Source organism: Anolis carolinensis, unplaced genomic scaffold (genome assembly GCF_035594765.1).
Source record: "Anolis carolinensis isolate JA03-04 unplaced genomic scaffold, rAnoCar3.1.pri scaffold_14, whole genome shotgun sequence".
In the NCBI taxonomy this organism is placed as follows: domain Eukaryota; kingdom Metazoa; phylum Chordata; class Lepidosauria; order Squamata; family Dactyloidae; genus Anolis; species Anolis carolinensis.
In genome coordinates this window covers 15,407,963-15,427,838 of record NW_026943825.1, presented here as the reverse complement: position 1 = coordinate 15,427,838, position 19,876 = coordinate 15,407,963, and the positions used below count along the sequence as shown (strand labels likewise).

The following is a 19,876-nucleotide window of genomic DNA, read 5'->3' as shown; positions in this document are numbered from 1 at the left end:
ACTAAACGGCAGTTGGCTCCGCCTACTTCTCCATGGCAACCAGCCTCTGAGTGCTGAGATGCAATAACTGTAATACTTACCCTTTTAAAACATAACCACACAATTAAACATAACATCTGTATACCAAAATTCGTACTTCATTACACTCTCCTCTACAGTTCTATTTGGCGGGAAGCCTTAGCATTGAACGGTTGTGTTGTTAAAGTGCAAAGTACGGAACCCTGCGCAGACAGTCGGTCAATGCGACTTAAGCAACGTGCAATCATTGAATCCTTGACAGCAGAAGGTGTTGCCCCAAAGGAAATTCATCAGACAATGCAAGCTGTTTGTGGTGATGGTATTGATGTGAGTCCTGTGCGTTGTTGGACGAGTAAGTTTCAAGATGTTGAGGTGGGAACATCTGAATGCGTGACAGACAGAGTTGGACGTCCTGTGACAGCATCCACCGAGTTTCACATGCAAAAGGTTGACAGATTGATTCAGGACGATCGTTGTATCACTCAGAGAGAAATTTCGAGCATAATCGGCATTTCAGAAGAACATGTGGGTCACATTATTGCTTTGCTTGGCTATCAGATGTTGAGAGAACTGTGAGACGCTGGTTGAGGAAACAGAGTGTCGACTTCTTCCATGACGGCTTCAGAAAACTTGTTCATCGTTGGCAGAAATGTATCCAATTGTCCAGTGATTATGTGGAAAAGTGAATAGTTGTAGTTAAAGAGCACTTTCTAATGGTTATTTCTGCATTTGATTTATTAAAATATTCCCATCCAAATAACCAAGTAACGAAGGTGGAGGCATTACTTTTCATTCAGCCCTCATAACTTTGCAAAAATCCGGGATGATGCTGGATTGTGCCCTCATTCTGCTCCTTTCTCTCTCACTTTGTCATTTTCTACCAGGTTCACTTTGCTCCCCACCGGCATCCTGCAAATCACGGGGGTCCGCCGTTCCGACGTGGGGACCTACCGCTGCGTGGCCAGCAACATCGCCAACACCCGCTACAGCCAAGAGGCTGTGTTGAGCATCAGCGGTGAGCATTTTGGGAGACCCAGGAACATGGGACGGTATTACTAATTTGCCAAAATAGAAATAAGGATGTGGAAATGCATGGGCAGTCATAAGGTCTACCAACCGAAAGGTGTCCAGTTCGAAGCCTGGTCGGGGTAAGCAGATCGTAATTTTGTCAATGTCTATTGTTTCCAAATGCTGGCTGAGATCTTTTGGCACGGCACCCAGTGTGCCCATCACCACCGGGACCACCTGCGCTGGTTTCTGCCAGAGTCTTTGAAGTTCAATCTTGAGGTCCTGATAGCGGCTGAGTTTTTCCTGTTGTTTTTCACCTGGGATGGCGACATCAATGATCCAAACCTTTTTCTTTTCCACAACTGTGATGTCTGGTGTGTTGTGTTCCAGAACTTTGTCAGTCTGGATTCGCAAGTCCCACAGTATTTTTGCGTGCTCATTTTCCAATACTTTTGCAGGTTTGTGATCCCACCAGTTCTTTGCTGCTGGGAGGTGGTACTTGAGGCATAAGTTCCAATGAATACTTTGGGCCACATAGTTGTGCCTCTGTTTGTAGTCTGTCTGTGCGATTTTCTTACAGCAGCTGAGGATATGATCCATGGTTTCGTCGGTTTCCTTGCACAGTCTGCATTTTGGGTCATCAGCTGATTTTTCGATCTTGGCCTTGATTGCCTTTGTCCTGATGTCTTGCTCCTGGGCTGCAAGGATCAAGCCTTCTGTCTCCTTCTTCAGGGTCCCATTCGTGAGCCAGAGCCAGGTCTTCTCCTTGTCAGCTTTTCCTTCAATTTTGTCAAGGAACTTTCCATGCAATGTTTTGTTGTGCCAGTTGTCAGCTCTAGTTTGTAGTGGGGTTTTCTTGTACTGATTTTTTTGGTCAGCTCTAGTTTGTAGTGCGGTTTTCTTGTACTGGTTTTTTGTCTGCTGTGCTTTGAGGAGTTTCTTTTTTTTGACTTCAATCAAAGCAGGTTCTTCACTTTGCTTTCCATCTTCTGCCAGGGCATGTTCTTCTTCTTTGACTGCTTGTTTGACTTGTAAGAGTCCTCTGCCCCCTGATCTTCTAGGCAGATATAGCCGGTCAACATCACTGTGAGGGTGCAGTGAATGATGAATGGTCATGAGTTTTCTTGTTTTTCTGTCCAAATTGTCCAGTTCCATCTGTGTCCAGTTTATGATGCCAGCAGTATATCTTACAACAGGTATGGCCCAGGTGTTTATGGCCTTGATGGTGTTGCCTCCATTGAGCTTGCTTTTGAGAATTTTTCTGACCCTTTGTGTGTATTCTTTACTGACCACAGTCTTCACATGTTCATGCTTTATGTCCAGCTGTAATATGCCCAGATATTTATAGGTCTCTGGCTGGTGACACTTTATTGTTTGGCCATTGGGCATATTTATGCCCTCACTTTCAATGATTTTTCCCTTCTTCAATGCCACTGTCGAACATTTATCCAAACCAAACTCCATGCTGATATCAGTGCTAAAAATTTGGACAGTGTTAGTCAGAGACTGGATTTCAGTTTCCGTTTTCCCACATAGCTTCAGGTCATCCATGTACATCAGATATGAAATTTTGCGAGATTTCTTAGATGTTATAATATTATTATTATTATTATTATTATTATTATTATTATTATTATTATTATTATTAAACATGGCTATTGCGCTGTACCCTGATATCAGGAGTGTGACTGGATCTGCTCAGCTCGCATTACAAAAAGCTTTTTCTAGACTGCAAAGAGGGATGACCTCCAGATAAATCTGAAGAGCCAACGTTCGGACAGAATTAAGATACCTAAACGCCAGGGTGGGCCAAGGTCACATGATCGGTAGCAGAGAATAAATTCTGCAAGTTTCATTCCATGCACAGAATCCTGCCCCTTTCTTGGCACAGGATGTCGGTCGTGTTGATGCACCGATATATAGGCAATGGGCAAATTTGGGCCCTCCAGGTGTTTTGGACTTCGACTCGCACAATTCCTAACAGCCTACTGGCTGTTAGGAATTGTGCGAGTCGAAGTCCAAAACACCTGGAGGGCCCAAGTTTGCCTATACCTGTGATATGGTGTACATTTTTGTAATTGTGCACAATGCAGAATTCTGAAAATTTCGCGACATGTCCAGTTTGCCGAATCCTGCCCGAATCTTGGCCCAAGCTTTTGTTTTCTTCTCCCTTCTCCCCAGTCTCTGCCCCAAAACTCTACAAGGAGCCGGTCATTCTGTCAGGCCCGCAGAACTTGACCATCAATGTGCACCAGACCGCCATCCTGGAGTGCATCGCCACCGGCAATCCTCGGCCGATTGTGTCCTGGAGTCGTCTTGGTGAGTGGAATGGAGTTTAACGGGTGGAGAGGGTTCATTGAAACCGAGGAGAAGTTGGATTGTGACAGCAGCAAGAAGAATGGATGCTGAGGAAAGATCTGTAATGTTTGTGTTTGCTTTTATGACTGTAAACCGCCCTGAGTCCCATCCGGTATATAAATAAAGTATTATTATTATTATTATTATTATTATTATTATTATTATTATTATTATTATCTTCTCCAGCACCCTAATGAATTGGATGCAAGCCACACATCCATAGTCTGAAGTCCAAACATTTATTCAGTATCTATAATACATATTTACAAAGCACAGCAAAAGCCATCGCTCTGAGCTGGCATTTCTCTTCAGCCTCTTGCCTCGGCAAGCACATGCTCAACTCACACAGAGATAAGAAAACACATTCCTCAGTCCGAAGAGATAAGAAAACACATTCCTCAGTCCGAAGAGATAAGAAAACACATTCCTCAGTCCGAAGGAAGTTCCGACCTCCAAAGCCGGAAATCATGCCTGATAGGTCAACAGCAGGCTGTCAGTCAAAACTAGCCTGCTGTTAACAGTTTCGTTGCTGAAACACACACTCTTGCACAACAGCAGAAAACACTTGATTTACATTTTATACACATACAACCATAATCCAACAGAGTGTAAGCCGACCCAAATATAAGCCGAGGCACCTAATTTTATCACACAAAAACTGGGAAAACATTTACTCCAGTATAAGCCGAGATACCAATGAAATTACATTACCGTATATACTCGAGTATAAGCCGACCCAAATATAAGCCGAGGCACCTAATTTTACCACAAAAAAACTGGGAAAACATTGACTCCAGTATAAGCCGAGGGTGGTAAATTTCAGAAATAAAAAACAGATTCCAATAAAATTACATTAATTGAGGCATCAGTAGGTTAAATGTTTTTGAATATTTACATCAAGCTCAGATTTAAGATAAGACTGTCCAACTCTGATCAAATTCTTATTCTCATCTTCTTCAATGTAAATGTGCTTATGTGTCCTTTTAATAATAACAGAGGAAAATAATACATGTAATAATAATAATAATAATAATAATAATAATAATAATAATAATAATAATAATAATACAGGAAAATAATACATGTAATAATAGAATAAAACAATAAATGTAATAATAATAATTAAAAAAATACTGTAAAATAATACATGTAATAATAAATACAGTAGAGTCTCACTTATCCAACACTCGCTTATCCAACGTTCTGGATTATCCAACACATTTTTGTAGTCAATGTTTTCAATACATCGTGATATTTTGGTGCTAAATTCGTAAATACAGTAATTACTACATAGCATTACTGCGTATTGAACTACTTTTTTCTGTCAAATTTGTTGTTAAACATTATGTTTTAGTGCTTAATTTGTAAAATCATAACTTATTTTGATGTGTAATAGGCTTTTCATTAATCCCTCCTTATTATCCAACATATTCGCTTATCCAACGTTCTGCTGGCCCGTTTATGTTGGATAAGTGAGACTCTACTGTACAGGAAAATAATAAATGTAATAATAAATAAAAATAATAAATGTAATAATAATAATAATAATAATAATAATAATAATAATAAATACAGGAAATAATACATGTAGTAATAAATAGAGTAAAATAATAAATGTAATAATAATAATAACAAGATCAGAGTGAAATAATAAATGTATTAATAATAATAAAAATAGAGTAAAATAAAGGTAATAGTAGCAACAATAATAGAGAAAAATAATAAATGTACCATATATTCTCGAGTATAAGCTGACCCAAATATAAGCAAATCGGGACCCTCACCCAAGTATAAGCCGAGGGGGGCTTTTTCAGTCTTAAAAAAAGGGCTGGAAAACTAGGCTTATATTCGAGTATATGTTTCGATGGAAGGAGTAGGAGTTGTGTTATAATTTTTGAAACTGTATTGTGATGGAAGGAGAAGTTGTAGTAAAATGGAAGGAGGGGAAGTTGTGCTCTGATGGAAGGAGTAGGAGTTGTATTGTGATAGAAGAATGGAGAGTTATATTGTGATGGAAGGAGGAGATGCTGTATTGTGATGGAACGAGAAGTGGAATTCAGATGGAAGGAGAAGAAATCTGAATGTGATGGAAGGAGAGCAAGTTGTCCTGAGATGTCAGGGTAATGGTGGTAGTGTGATGGAATGGGAAGGAATTGAATTCTGATGGAAGGAAGCAAAACAAAGGAGGAAGTGGTCTGACTCTTCTTCTCCCCGCAGATGGACGTTCCATTGGTGTCGAGGGCATCCAAGTCTTGGGAACTGGCAACCTCATGATCTCCGATGTCTCGGTGAAACACGCCGGCGTTTACGTCTGCGCTGCCAATCGCCCAGGAACCCGCGTTCGCCGTACCGCACAGGGCATCCTCATGGTCCAAGGTGAGAGTGGGTTTGGGCGAGAGAAGGTAGACCTATGGAGTCCTGGTTGTTTAGAACCTATGAAATTTACATTGTTGTCATTGGGTGACTTCAAGTTATATCCAACTTTCGGGTTTTCTTGGCAAGGTATAGTTCAGGAGGATCTCATAGCCACCCAGTTCTACTCATAGCCACCCAGCAGAACTTAATGGCTGAGTGGATATTTGAACCTGGGTCTCCAGTTATAGTCCAAAGTTATATATAGAGCTCCAATTGGAGTGCTGATTCTGAAGCCGAGGATCTTGTTCACACATATTTCGGGTGTTTGCACCATTTTCTGAAATCTTCCAAATTTGATAGATATAAAGGAGTGGATCCACACCTTTTTTGACCAAGGACTACTTGACCAGGGTTCACTTTGACCAGGAAACACTTAGACCAGGGACCTCTTGACCATGGATCTCTTGAACATGGACCTCTTGAACATGGACCTCTTGAACATGGACCACTTTAACCAGGGTCCACTTTGACCAGGTAGCACTTGACCAGGGTCCACTTTGACCAGGTACCACTTTGACCAGGGACCTCTTGACCATGGACCTCTTGAACATGGACCTTTTGAACATGGACCTCTTGAACATGGACCTCTTGAACATGGACCACTTTAACCAGGGTCCACTTTGACCAGGTAGCACTTGACCAGGACCACTTTGACCAGGGACCACTTGACCAGGGTCCACTTTGACCAGGGACCACTTTGACCAGGGACCTCTTGACCATGGATCTCTTGAACATAGACCTCTTGAACATGGACCTCTTGAACATGGACCTCTTGAACATGGACCACTTTGACCAGGAAACACTTAGACCAGGGACCTCTTGACCATGGATCTCTTGAACATGGACCTCTTGAACATGGACCACTTTGACCAGGGTCCACTTTGACCAGGGTCCACTTTGACCAGGGACCACTTTGACCAGGAAACACTTTGACCAGGAACATCTTGACCAGGGACCACTTTGACCATGGACCACGTAGAGCAGGGACCACTTGACCAGGGACCACTTGACCAGGGACCACTTTGATAATGGACCTCTTGACCATGGACCACTTCAACAGATGGATCTGGACCAAACTTAGCACCCATACTCAATATGCCGAAGTGTGAACACTGGTGGGTTTTGGGGAAAACAGACCTTGACATTTGGGAATTGTAGTTGCTGAGAGTTATCATTCACCCACAATCAAAGAGCATTTCGTTTGGTGGTGGGAGGATTCGCCTTCTGATCCCAAAAAGGAAGAGACCATCAGAAATATGTGTTTTCTTACGGTCGTTGGTGACCACCTGAAACCCCCCTCGCGACCCTCCCGGGGGTCCCGACCCCCCAGGTTGAGAAACACTGTTATTTATATACCGTCTGCATATTAAGACATCACATTGCATCGCCAACCGTTTCCCTTTCGTGGCAGAACGAGTGGTTATTCCAACGCAAAAGGCCTCTCCGGACCACGTCCCCGCCGGCTCCCCTCCTGCCTTTGACCTCTGGCCCTCGACCACCTCGGCTCTCCATATCCATCAACTCTTTCTCTCTCTCGTCTTCATTTTCTGGCAGATCTGGGGACGTTTCCGTGCCCTCCTCCTCGACCCGCACCTGTCCCCCCTCCTCGAGGGGTTTCGCCACCATCCCCCCGTCCCGCTTATCGGTTTCCATTTCAGTGGGCAGAGCATCCCCCCTTTCTTTGCAATCCCTCCTGGCCGTTTTTTTTCCATCTCGAGGGCTGATGAGGAGGCGCAGGATCGAACCTGGCCCTGGAGCGGCCATCGATCCCAGGCCGGGGATAAAGAGATGGGGGTCGATGCCGTGACTCGTGTGCCGGGGACAAAGGACCGCGGGGTGATTGATGGATGGATGGATGGAAGGAAGGAAGAACGGCCTCTGGGTCGTCATCTGGGACCCCTTCGTGGCTTTGGATTTGGGGAAGGGTTATTTACGGAGGCAGCAGAGAACCATGCTCGGAAATCAGATACCGAAGTCCTTCCGATTCCTTCGCGATGTATAGAATCCCCGGAAGCGCCATTCAGTCCAACCCTAATGTGCATGTGTGCCATGTTGTTGTGTACATGTAATAATAATAATAATAATAATAATAATAATAATAATGGAAGTAGACAATTTGGACAGAAAAACAAGAAAACTCATGACCATTCATCATTCCCTGCACCCTCGCAGTGATGTTGACCGGCTATATCTGCCTAGAAGATCAGGGGGCAGAGGACTCTTGCAAGTAAAACAAGCAGTCAAAGAAGAAGAACATGCCCCGGAAGAAGATGGAAAGCAAAGTGAAGAACCTGCTTTGATTGAAGTCAAAAATCAGAAACTCCTCAAAGCACAGCAGACAAAAAACCAGTACAAGAAAACCACACTACAAACTAGAGCTGACAGCTCGCACTACAAACTAGAGCTGGCAGCTGGCACAACAAAACATTGCATGGAAAGTTCCTTGACAAAATTGAAGGAAAAGCTGATAAGGAGAAGACATGGCTGTGGCTCACGAATGGGACCCTGAAGAAGGAGACAGAAGGCCTGATCCTTGCAGCCCAGGAGCAAGACATCAGGACAAAGGCAATTCAGGCCAAGAACGAAAAATCAGCTGATGACCCAAAATGCAGACTCTGCAAGGAAATCGACAAAACCATTTATCTTATCCTCAGCTGCTGTAAGAAAATCGCACAGACAGACTACAAACAGAGGCACAACTATGTGGCCCAAAGGATCCATTGGAACTTATGCCTCAAGTCCCACCTCCCAGCAGTAAAGAACTGGTGGGATCACAAACCTGCAAAAGTATTGGAAAATGAGCACGCAAAGATACTGTGGGACTTCCGAATCCAGACTGACAAAGTTCTGGAACACAACACACCAGACATCACAATAAAATAATAACAATGTTCCACTGGATGGTCCTAAGGATATGGTCCAACTCTAGGATTGTATGAGTCCATTCGAAGGGAATAGGTTTCCTAATAATAATAATAATAATAATAATAATAATAATAATAATGTTCCACTGGATGGTCCTAAGGGTATGATCCAACTCTAGGATTGTATGACTCCATTCGAAGTGAATAGGTTTCCTCATAATAATAATAATAATAATAATAATAATAATAATAATAATAATAATAATAATAATGTTCCACTGGATGGTCCTACGGGGATGTATATTCCAACTCTAAGATTATATTCAAAGTGAATGGGTTTCCTAATAATAATAATAATAATAATAATAATAATAATAATAATAATAATAATAATGTTCCACTGGATGGTCCTACGGGGATGTATGTTCCAACTCTAAGATTATATGAGTCTGTTCAAAGTGAATGAGTAGTAATAATAATAATAATAGTAATAATAAGGCCAAGATCAAAAAATCAGCTGATGACTCAAAATGCAGACTGTGCAAGGAAACCGACGAAACCATTGATCATATCCTCAGCTGCTGTAAGAAAATCGCACAGACAGACTACAAACAGAGCCACAACTATGTGGCCCAAATGATTCATTGGAACTTATGCCTCAAGTACCACCTCCCAGCAGCAAAGAACTGGTGGGATCACAAACCTGTGAATAGGTCTCATAATAATAATAATAATAATAATAATAATAATAATAATCCACTAGATGGTCCTAAGGGTACAGTCTGTTCCCACTCTAGGATCATCTGAGTCCATTTGAAGTGAATGGGTTTTCTCCAGCCAACTTGCAAACTCCCAAGTTGAAGGTTTTGGGTCTCCGGAGGTGTCCGAAATCGAAGCCAATTTGGTGTCGGATAATATCAGGCACAAATGATTCTGCACACAATGCACGCCGGTGGATGCAAAATATTCCGATCTGTTGGGAAGATAATGGGCAGGACACGCTCTTGCTCCTTTCTGGGCTGGACGGAGGGGCCTCAATGGGGCATATGCTTTGGGGCCAGGGCCTCCCCTCTCCCAGACCCTCATTTCCATGCCTCAATCCCATGGCCGAGGAAACAACAAAGCCCTTCTCCACAAGGCGAGGGGCCATCCCCGTCCCGGGCCTTTGTTTGGGCTCCGCTGCTCTTTTCCCAGCCCTAATGAGATGCGGCCCGTCTCGGCGGCTTAAACCTCCTTTTCTGCAAAGTGTCAGGGATTTCAATGCAACATCTGCCTCCGCGGCCGGCTCCCACGATGGGGGCTTCGGGCCCGATCCGGGGACCCCGGGGCCTGATCCCTCTCCGATCCCTCTCTCTGGCTGAATCTACTTATCTGTTACTGTGGAAAAACATACAAGCAGGAATATAATGTTTGATGTGATGTCGTAAACAGTCTTCATTTGTTCATTTCGCATGCGCCTGGAATGATTATATTTCGTTTGTTACCATTGTTCTATTCTGTATATTAGCTAAGAATAGGACAACCTTATCTCTACGTGTATTCATAGTTTTCTGTGTCCTTTTAGTAATAAACTTAGTGTATGTTAGGCAGTAAGAGCACCTAAAGCTTCTCTGAAGCACTCTGCTGCACTTAAAAGAGTATTGCAAGTTCATCTATATATATAAAAGGGTAATGAAATTTCGGCCTCGGACAAAACAACAAAACGACACATCCCAGAAACACTAAACTTGGCAGCACAACCCCTCACCCATGCCTCTACGTTCATACAACAAAAAGAAAAGGAAAATGAAGTCCTAATTAGAGGGAGAGGAAGAATTGTTTTTATCCCATTGCTGCCAGTTAGAAGGCTAAGCTCCGCCCACTTGGTCTCCTATTTATTTATTTATTTTATTTACAGTATTTATATTCTGCCCTTCTCACCCCGAAGGGGACTCAGAGCAGATCACATTACACATATAAGGCAAACATTCAGTGCCTTAACATAGAACAAAGACAAGACAAACGCAGGCTCCGAGCTGGCCTCAAACTCATGACCTCTTGTTCAGAGTGATTTGTTGCAGCTGGCTGCAGCCGGCTGCTCACCAGCCTGCGCCACAGCCCGGCCCGGTCTCGTAGCAACCTACTCAGCTCAATAATAATAATAATAATAATAATAATAATAATCACATCCTCAGCTGCTGTAAGAAAATCGCACAGACAGACTACAAACAGAGGCACAACTATGTGGCCCAAATGATTCATTGGAACTTATGCCTCAAGTACCACCTCCCAGCAGCAAAGAACTGGTGGGATCACAAACCTGCAAAAGTCTTGGAAAATGAGCACGCAAAGATACTGTGGGACTTCCGAATCCAGACTGACAAAGTTCTGGAACACAACACACCAGACATCACAGTTGTGGAAAAGAAAAAGGTTTGGATCATTGATGTCGCCATCCCAGGTGACAGTCGCATTGACGAAAAACAACAGGAAAAACTCAGCCACTCTCAGGACCTCAAGATTGAACTTCAAAGACTCTGGCAGAAACCAGTGCAGGTGGTCGCGGTGGTGATGGGCAGATTGGGTGCCGTGCCAAAAGATCTCAGCCGGCATTTGGGAACAATAGACATTGACAAAATCACGATCTGCCAACTGCAAAAGGCCACCCGACTGGGATCTGCGCTCATCATCAGAAAATACATCACACAGTCCTAGACACTTGGGAAGTGTTCGACTTGTGATTTTGTGATAGGAAATCCAGCATGTCTATCTTGTTTGCTGTGTCATACAATAAAATAATAATAATAATAATAATAATAATAATAATAATAATAATAATAATAATAATATACATCACACAGTCCTAGACACTTGGGAAGTGTTTGACTTGTGATTTTGTGATACGAAATCCAGCATATCTATCTTGTTTGCTCTGTCATACAATAAAATAATAATAATAATAATAATAATAATAATAATAATAATAATAATAATAATATACATCACACAGTCCTAGACATTTGGGAAGTGTTTGACTTGTGATTTTGTGATACGAAATCCAGCATATCTATCTTGTTTGCTGTGTCATCATAATAATAATAATAATAATAATAATAATAATAATAATAATAATAGGGAAGTTTTCGACTTGTGATTTTGTGAAACGAAATCCAGCATATCTATCTTGTTTGCTGTGTCATAATAATAATAATAATAACAATAATAATAATAATATACATCACACAGTCCTAGACACTTGGGAAGTGTTCGACTTGTGATTTTGTGAAACGAAATCCAGCATATCTATCTTGTTTGCTGTGTCATAATAAAATAATAATAATAATAATAATAATAATACAATCCTAAGGTTAGCAGATACCCCTAAGGATCATCCAGTTCAACTTCCTTATATCACGCAGGAGGACACAATCCAACCACTCCTGACAGATGGCCATCCAGCCTCAACAAGTTCTCACCAACACCACCAGACAACGCCACAGCTGGGCTAAGCTAGCATCAAATACAAACATTGTGCAGATGATCAAGTTTTTGTTGTTGTTCAATGCTGAATATATAAGGGTAATCATTGGAATATGGAATATATAAGGGTAATCAATGGAACGGATGGGATTATATGTGAGGGAGTCTTCTTCTCTGAAGGTTTCTCAACTCCCCGCTTGGAGGTTTTAAGCTTCTCTTCTTCTTCCTCTTCTTCTTCCTCTTCTTCTTCCTCTTCTTCTTCTATTATTTCTTCTTCTATTTCTTCTTCTATTTCTTCTTCTATTTCTTCTTCTATTTCTTCTTCTATTTCTTCTTCTATTTCTTCTTCTATTTCTTCTTCTTCTATTTCTTCTTCTTCTATTTCTTCTTCTTCTATTTCTTCTTCTTCTATTTCTTCTTCTTCTATTTCTTCTTCTATTTCTTCTTCTTCTATTTCTTCTTCTTCTATTTCTTCTTCTTCTATTTCTTCTTCTTCTTCTTCTTCTTCTTCTTCTTCCGTAGCGCCACCCGAATTCGTGCAGTGGCCCCAGTCCATCTCCAAGCCGCCTGGCGGGAGTGCCATCTTCACCTGCGTGGCCCAAGGCGTACCCGAGCCTCACCTGATCTGGCTGAAGAACGGCAAAGTCCTGGCGCCGGGAGACAACGTCAAGCTCACCCACAACAACAGGTGAGAACGGGGAGCAACGAACTGTAGAACGGATGCCGTTTGACCTCACTTATACCGTCACGGACACTGCGAATTGCAGTCTGGGAAGGCACCAGAACAAGACAGAAAAGGCTAAAGACTAGAACAGTGATGGTCAACCTATGACACGCGTGTCCGCACTGACACGCCTAGCCATTTTTGCTGACACACTGCCACATGCAGATGGATTGGATGACTATGTCTTTTGTGGCCAAATTTGGCGTGATTTGGTCCAGTGGTTTTGTTGTTTACTCCATGGGAATTATGCACATTACATTTATTTATATATATTTATTATTAATTATATATATATATATATATATACACACACACACACCGTTTCCCCTAAAATAAGACATCCCCAGAAAATAAGACCTAGTAGAGGTTTTGCTGAATTGCTAAATATAAGGCCTCCCCTGAAAGTAAGACCTAGCAAAGTTTTTGTTTGGAAGCATGCAGGATCGGTAAAGGTACATACCATAGATTGCTGTACATGGAAATAAAAGTAGTAACAAGAAATAATAATAATAATAATAATAATAATAATAATAATAATAATAATAATAATAACTTTTCTTGTATCCCGCCTCCATCTCCCAGAAGGGACTCAGGGCAGCTTACACAGGGACAAGCCCAACAACAACATACATTTACATACAAACAGATATTTAAAACAGTAATTTTAAAACAGTATAGCAATAAAATATAATATAGAAATTCTTGAAAGGATTCACAGTTTGGTTATGCTGTTTTGTGATGACAACTACTGTACAGTAGATAATACATTTTCATTTTTAAAAAATTCAACCATAAATGTGAATTCGTCTTTGTGGAAAACTAAGACATCCCCTGAAAATGAGACCTAGCGCATCTTTGGGAGCAAAAATTAATATAAGACACTGTCTTATTTTCGGGGAAACAGGGTGTGTGTGTGTTTATATATATATATATATAATATAATTCATATAATTCATTATTCATGACTACATTGAAACTACAATAGAGAGAAATCAGGGTGGAAACTGCAAGAGGTCCCATAGATTCAGGGTTGTTGTATGTCTTTCAGGCTGTATGGCCATGTTCCAGAAGTATTCTCTCCTGACGTTTCGCCCACATCTATGGCAGGCATCCTCAGAGGTTGTGAGGTATTTGGAAAACTATGTATCTCCAATATACCTCTGAGGATGCCTGCCATAGATGTGGGCGAAACGTCAGGAGAGAATACTTCTGGAACATGGCCATACAGCCCGAAAGACATACAACAACCCTGTGATCCTTGCCATGAAAGCCTTCGACAGTAGCATAGATTGTTGTACATGGAAATAATGGTAGTACAGTAGAGTCTCACTTATCCAACACTCGCTTATCCAACGTTCTGGATTATCCAACGCATTTTTGTAGTCAATGTTTTCAATATATTGTGGTATCTTGGTGCTAAATTCATAAATACAGTAATTACTACATAGCATTACTGCGTATTGAACTACTTTTTCTGCCCAATTTGTTGTCTAACATGATGTTTCGGTGCTTAATTTGTAAAATCATAACCTAATTTGATGTTTAATAGGCTTCTTCTTAATCTCTCCTTATTATCCAACATATTCGCTTATCCAACGTTCTGCCGGCCCGTTTATGTTGGATAAGTGAGACTCTACTGTATTTTGATGTTTAATAGGCTTTTCCTTAATCCCTCCTTATTATCCAAGATATTCGCTTATCCAACATTCTGCCGGCCCATTTATATTGGATAAGTGAGACTCTACTGTACATATAGGGCAAACATTCAATGCCCATAAACACATAGAACTGAGACCGAGACAGACAGACGCAGAGGCAATTTAACCTTCTCCCGAGGGGATGTTCGATTCTGGCCACAGGGGGGAGCAGCTGCTTCATCATCCACTCTGACGGCACTTCCTCATTCCAATGTCGTAAATTAGTTAAACTTGCCTCCCCACTTTTATAAGTGGTACCTTATTTCCTACTTGATAGATGCAACTATCTTTCAGGTTGCTAGGTCAGCAACGAGCAGGGGTTATTTTTAATTTTTAATTGACGGGTGCTCACCCCGCCACGGGCTGGCCTCGAACTCATGACCTCATGGTCAGAGTGATTTATTGCAGCAGGCTGCTCACCAGCCTGCGCCACAGCCCGGCCCCTCCCTTTGCAAGTAGCTTCCAATACTAGGATTTGATTCTACTTGTATTTGCTTGTTGCAATAACGTGGGGGCTCGGCTACTTGCTGGGACCCCAATCGTTGAGTTTCTGCAAATAAGGTCTTTGTCTCGCTTGCCGCAGCACCCTGATGATCCAGCGGATCACCTCGGCCGACGAGGCCATCTATCAGTGCATCGCGGAGAACAGCGCCGGCACCAACCAGGCCAGCGCCCGGCTGGCGGTGGCCTTGTCCAAAGAGCTGCCCGGCTCCCCCGAAGGCGTCCAGGCCACGGCTCTGTCCACGACCTCCGTCCAGGTCTCCTGGCTGGAGCCCCCCAGGGAGGTGACCGAGGCCATCATCGGATACGTCCTCCACATCCGAAAAGCCGGAGGTGAGTGGTTTAAGCAACAAAAGAAGAGACTAGTGGAGTGCCGCAGGGTTCTGTCCTGGGCCCAGTCTTTATTTATCATATACTAGTTGTGCCCGGCCACGCGTTGCTGTGGCGTTGTCTGGTGGTGTTGGTGAGAACTTGTTGAGGTAGTGGTGGTATTGAATGTCTGTTGTATGGTTGTCTTTATGTTTAGCGTGAATTTGGTTGTTTGTGTAGTGTGAAAGTGGTGAGGGTAGAGGGGGTCTATGTCCCTGTGTCGTATTGTATAGTATTTATACGTTGTGTGGAAGGGCCTTGAGTCTACACTGCCATATAATCCAGTTAAAATCAGATAATCTGTATTTTATAGGCAGTGTGGAAGAGGCCTAAATGAGGCCTAACTCTGCCTGTCCCCTGGGCTGAGTGGGTTGCTAAGAGACCAAGTGGGCAGAGCTTAGCCTTCTAACTGGCAGCAATTGGATAAAAACAATTATTCCTCCCCCTCTAATTAGGACTTTATTTTTCTTTTCTTTTTGTTGTATGAACGTAGAGGCATGGATGAGGGGTTGTGCTGCCAAGTTTAGTGTTTCTGGGATGGGTGGTTTTGTTGTTTTGTCCTAGGACGAAACGCCATTACCCTTTTATATATATAGATTTATTTACAGTATTTATATTCCGTCCTTTTCATCAGGGTGGATCACAGAACACATACACAGCAAACATTCAATGCCTTTTAACATAGAACAAAGACAAGACAAACATAGGCTCCGAGCGGGCCTCGAACTCGGAGTGATTCATTGCAGCTGGTTGCAGCTGGCTTGCTCTCCCGCCTGCGCCACAGCCCAGGCCCATATATTTATCATATATTTATTTACAGCATTTATATTCCGTCCTTTTCATCAGGGTGGATCACAGAACACATACACAGCAAACATTCAATGCCTTTTAACATAGAACAAAGACAAGACAAACATAGGCTCCGAGCGGGCCTCGAACTCGGAGTGATTCATTGCAGCTGGTTGCAGCTGGCTTGCTCTCCCGCCTGCGCCACAGCCCGGGCCCATATATTTATCATACATTTATTTACAGCATTTATATTCCGTCCTTTTCACCCCGAAGGGGACTCAGGGCGGATCACATTACACATATAGGCAAACATTCAATGCCTTTCAACATAGAATAAAGACAAAACAAACATAGGCTCCGAGCGGGCCTCGAACTTATGACCTCCTGGTCAGAGTGATTCATTGCAGCTGGTTGCAGCTGGCTTGATCTCCAGCCTGCGCCACAGCCCAGGCCCATATATTTATCATATATTTATTTACAGCATTTATATTCCGTCCTTTTCACCCCGAAGGGGACTCAGGGTGGATCACATCTATATATATAAAAGAGCGATGGCATCACGGCGACCCACAAAACAACAAAACTACAGGCCCCCCAACCTCGAAATTTGACAACACAACCCATCATCCACGCCTCTAGGTTGATACAACAAAAAGAAAAGAAAAATAAAGTCCTAATTAGAGAGAGAGGAATAATTGCTTTTATCCAATTGCTGCCAGTTAGAAGGCTGAGCTCCTCCAACTTGGTCTCCTAGCAACCCAATAAAAAATAAATAATAAAAAACACTAAAAAATTAATACAATAAAATACTATCATAACAGAAAATAACTAAAAATAATACAAGAAAATAATAAAATATAATAAATAAAAATATAACTTACAATAAAATTAATTAAAAAATGTAAATAACGTCAAATAAAAATTACACAACAATTTTTGACCAATACTACCACCACTTTGCCACAGCAACGCGTGGCCGGGCACGGCTAGTTACACATATAGGCAAACACTCAATGCCTTTTAACATAGAACAAAGACAAAACAAACATAGGCTCCGAGCGGGCCTCGAACTTATGACCTCCTGGTCAGAGTGATTCATTGCAGCTGGTTGCAGCTGGCTTGCTCTCCAGCCTGCGCCACAGCCCGGGCCCATATATTTATCATATATTTATTTACAGTATTTATATTCCGTCCTTTTCACCCCGAAGGGGACTCAGGGCGGATCACAGAACACATACACGGCAAACATTCAATGCGTTGGATAATCCAGAACATTGGATAAGCGAGACTCTACTGTACAACACAGGCAGATACTCACATTGAGTCACATATGGTTGTGATGCATAGTTTCCAAATCACGACCTCCCTGAACCGCTGCAAACCGAATAGCAAGTGTCCCAGAAGCAAGCCAAAACAATAAACTCGTAGATTCATGTTTCATCCAAAATATCTGGATGTTTTTATCTTCAACGTCGCAATATATACGAACAGGATACACAGAGCCACTTTCCTTGTACAGTAGAGTCTCACTTATCCAACGTTCTGGATTATCCAATGCATTTTTGTAGTCAATGTTTTCAATACATCGTGATATTTTGGTGCTAAATTCATAAATACAGTAATTACTACTTAGCATTACTGCATATTGAACTACTTTTTCTGTCAAATTTGCTGTATAACATGATGTTTTGGTGCTTAATTTGTAAAATCATAACCTGATTATAATCCTCTACGCCTCAATTATAATCAAAACAATCACAACCACAACAATAATAATTAACAGCTTCACAAGCAAGAAGCACCCAGGCACTGAAGCTGCAAGGCCACTCAGTGCTAATCAAGCTCGCCAATGGCAACATTCACACTTGGCCTCCAAACAGACAATACAATACACTCTCACTTAGCCAAGCTTCACTTATTCAAGGCAGTCTGCCATTTAGTAGTCAATGTTTTCGAACTAAATGTTGCAATGTTTGCATGCTAAATTCGTAAAAACAGTAATTACCGTATATACTCAAGTATAAGCCGACCCGAATATAAGCCGAGGCACCTAATCTTACCACCAAAAAACTAGGGAAACATTGACTCCAGTATAAGCCGAGATACCAAAAAATTACCGTATATACTTGAGTATAAGCCGACCCAAATATAAGCCGAGGCGCCTAATCTTACCACAAAAAAAACTAGGGAAACATTGACTCCAGTATAAGCCGAGATACCAATAAATTACCGTATATACTCAAGTATAAGCCGACCCGAATATAAGCCGAGGCACCTAATCTTACCACAAATAAACTGGGGAAACATTGACTCCAGTATAAGCCGAGATACCAATAAATTACCGTATATACTTGAGTATAAGCCGACCCGAATATAAGCCGAGGCGCCTAATCTTACCACAAAAAAAACTAGGGAAACATTGACTCCAGTATAAGCCGAGATACCAATAAATTACCGTATATACTCAAGTATAAGCCGACCCGAATATAAGCCGAGGCGCCTAATCTTACCACCAAAAAACTGGGGAAACATTGACTCCAGTATAAGCCGAGATACCAATAAATTACCGTATATACTTGAGTATAAGTCGACCCGAATATAAGCCGAGGCACCTAATCTTACCACCAAAAAACTGGGGAAACATTGACTCCAGTATAAGCCGAGATACCAATAAATTACCGTATATACTTGAGTATAAGCCGACCCGAATATAAGCCGAGGCGCCTAATCTTACCACCAAAAAACTGGGGAAACATTGACTCCAGTATAAGCCAAGATACCAATAAATTACCGTATATACTTGAGTATAAGCTGACCCGAATATAAGCCGAGGCGCCTAATCTTACCACAAAAAAACTGGGGAAACATTGACTCCAGTATAAGCCAAGATACCAATAAATTACCGTATATACTTGAGTATAAGCCGACCCGAATATAAGCCGAGGTACCTAATCTTACCACAAAAAAACTGGGGAAACATTGACTCCAGTATAAGCCGAGATACCAATAAATTACCGTATATACTTGAGTATAAGCCGACCCAAATATAAGCCGAGGCACCTAATTTGACCACAAAAAAACTGGGAAAACATTGACTCCAGTATAAGCCGAGGGTAGCAAATTTCAGAAATAAAAATAGATACCAATAAAATTACATTAATTGAGGCTTCAGTGGATTAAATGTTTTTGAATATTTACATAGATAAGACTGTCCAACTCTGATCAAATCATTATTCTCATCTTCTTCAATGTCAATGTGCTTATGTATCCTTTTAATAATAATAGAGTAAAATAATACGTGTAATAATAATAATAAAAAATACAGGAAAATAATACATGGAATAATAAAGAGAGTAAAATAATAAGTGCAATAATAATAATAAGATCAGAGTGAAATAATAAATGTATTATTAATAATAATAAAAATAAAAATAGAGTAAAATAAATGTAATAGTAGCAACAATAATAGAGAAAAATAATAAATGTAATAATACCAATAATAATAGAGAAAAATAATAAATGTAATAATACCAATAATAATAGAGAAAAATAATAAATGTACCATATATTCTTGAGTATAAGCTGACCCAAATATAAGCCAACCAGGACTCTCACCCGAGTATAAGCCGAGGGGGGATTTTTCAGTCTTAAAAAAAGGGCTGAAAAACTAGGCT

General features: G+C 41.4%; 1 protein-coding gene across 2 annotated transcripts in view; it reads left to right on the top strand.

The window, feature by feature from the left end:
• Positions 1-19,876, top strand: part of LOC103282064 (immunoglobulin superfamily DCC subclass member 3) — a 53,551-nt gene that overhangs the window by 20,459 nt on the left and 13,216 nt on the right. For both annotated transcript variants that reach the window (XM_062965175.1, XM_062965176.1), the window contains exons 4-8: positions 903-1,033; positions 3,208-3,345; positions 5,602-5,760; positions 12,645-12,810; positions 15,127-15,377. In XM_062965175.1, coding sequence (XP_062821245.1) covers positions 903-1,033; positions 3,208-3,345; positions 5,602-5,760; positions 12,645-12,810; positions 15,127-15,377 — 845 coding nt within the window. The remainder of the gene's footprint in view (positions 1-902; positions 1,034-3,207; positions 3,346-5,601; positions 5,761-12,644; positions 12,811-15,126; positions 15,378-19,876) is intronic.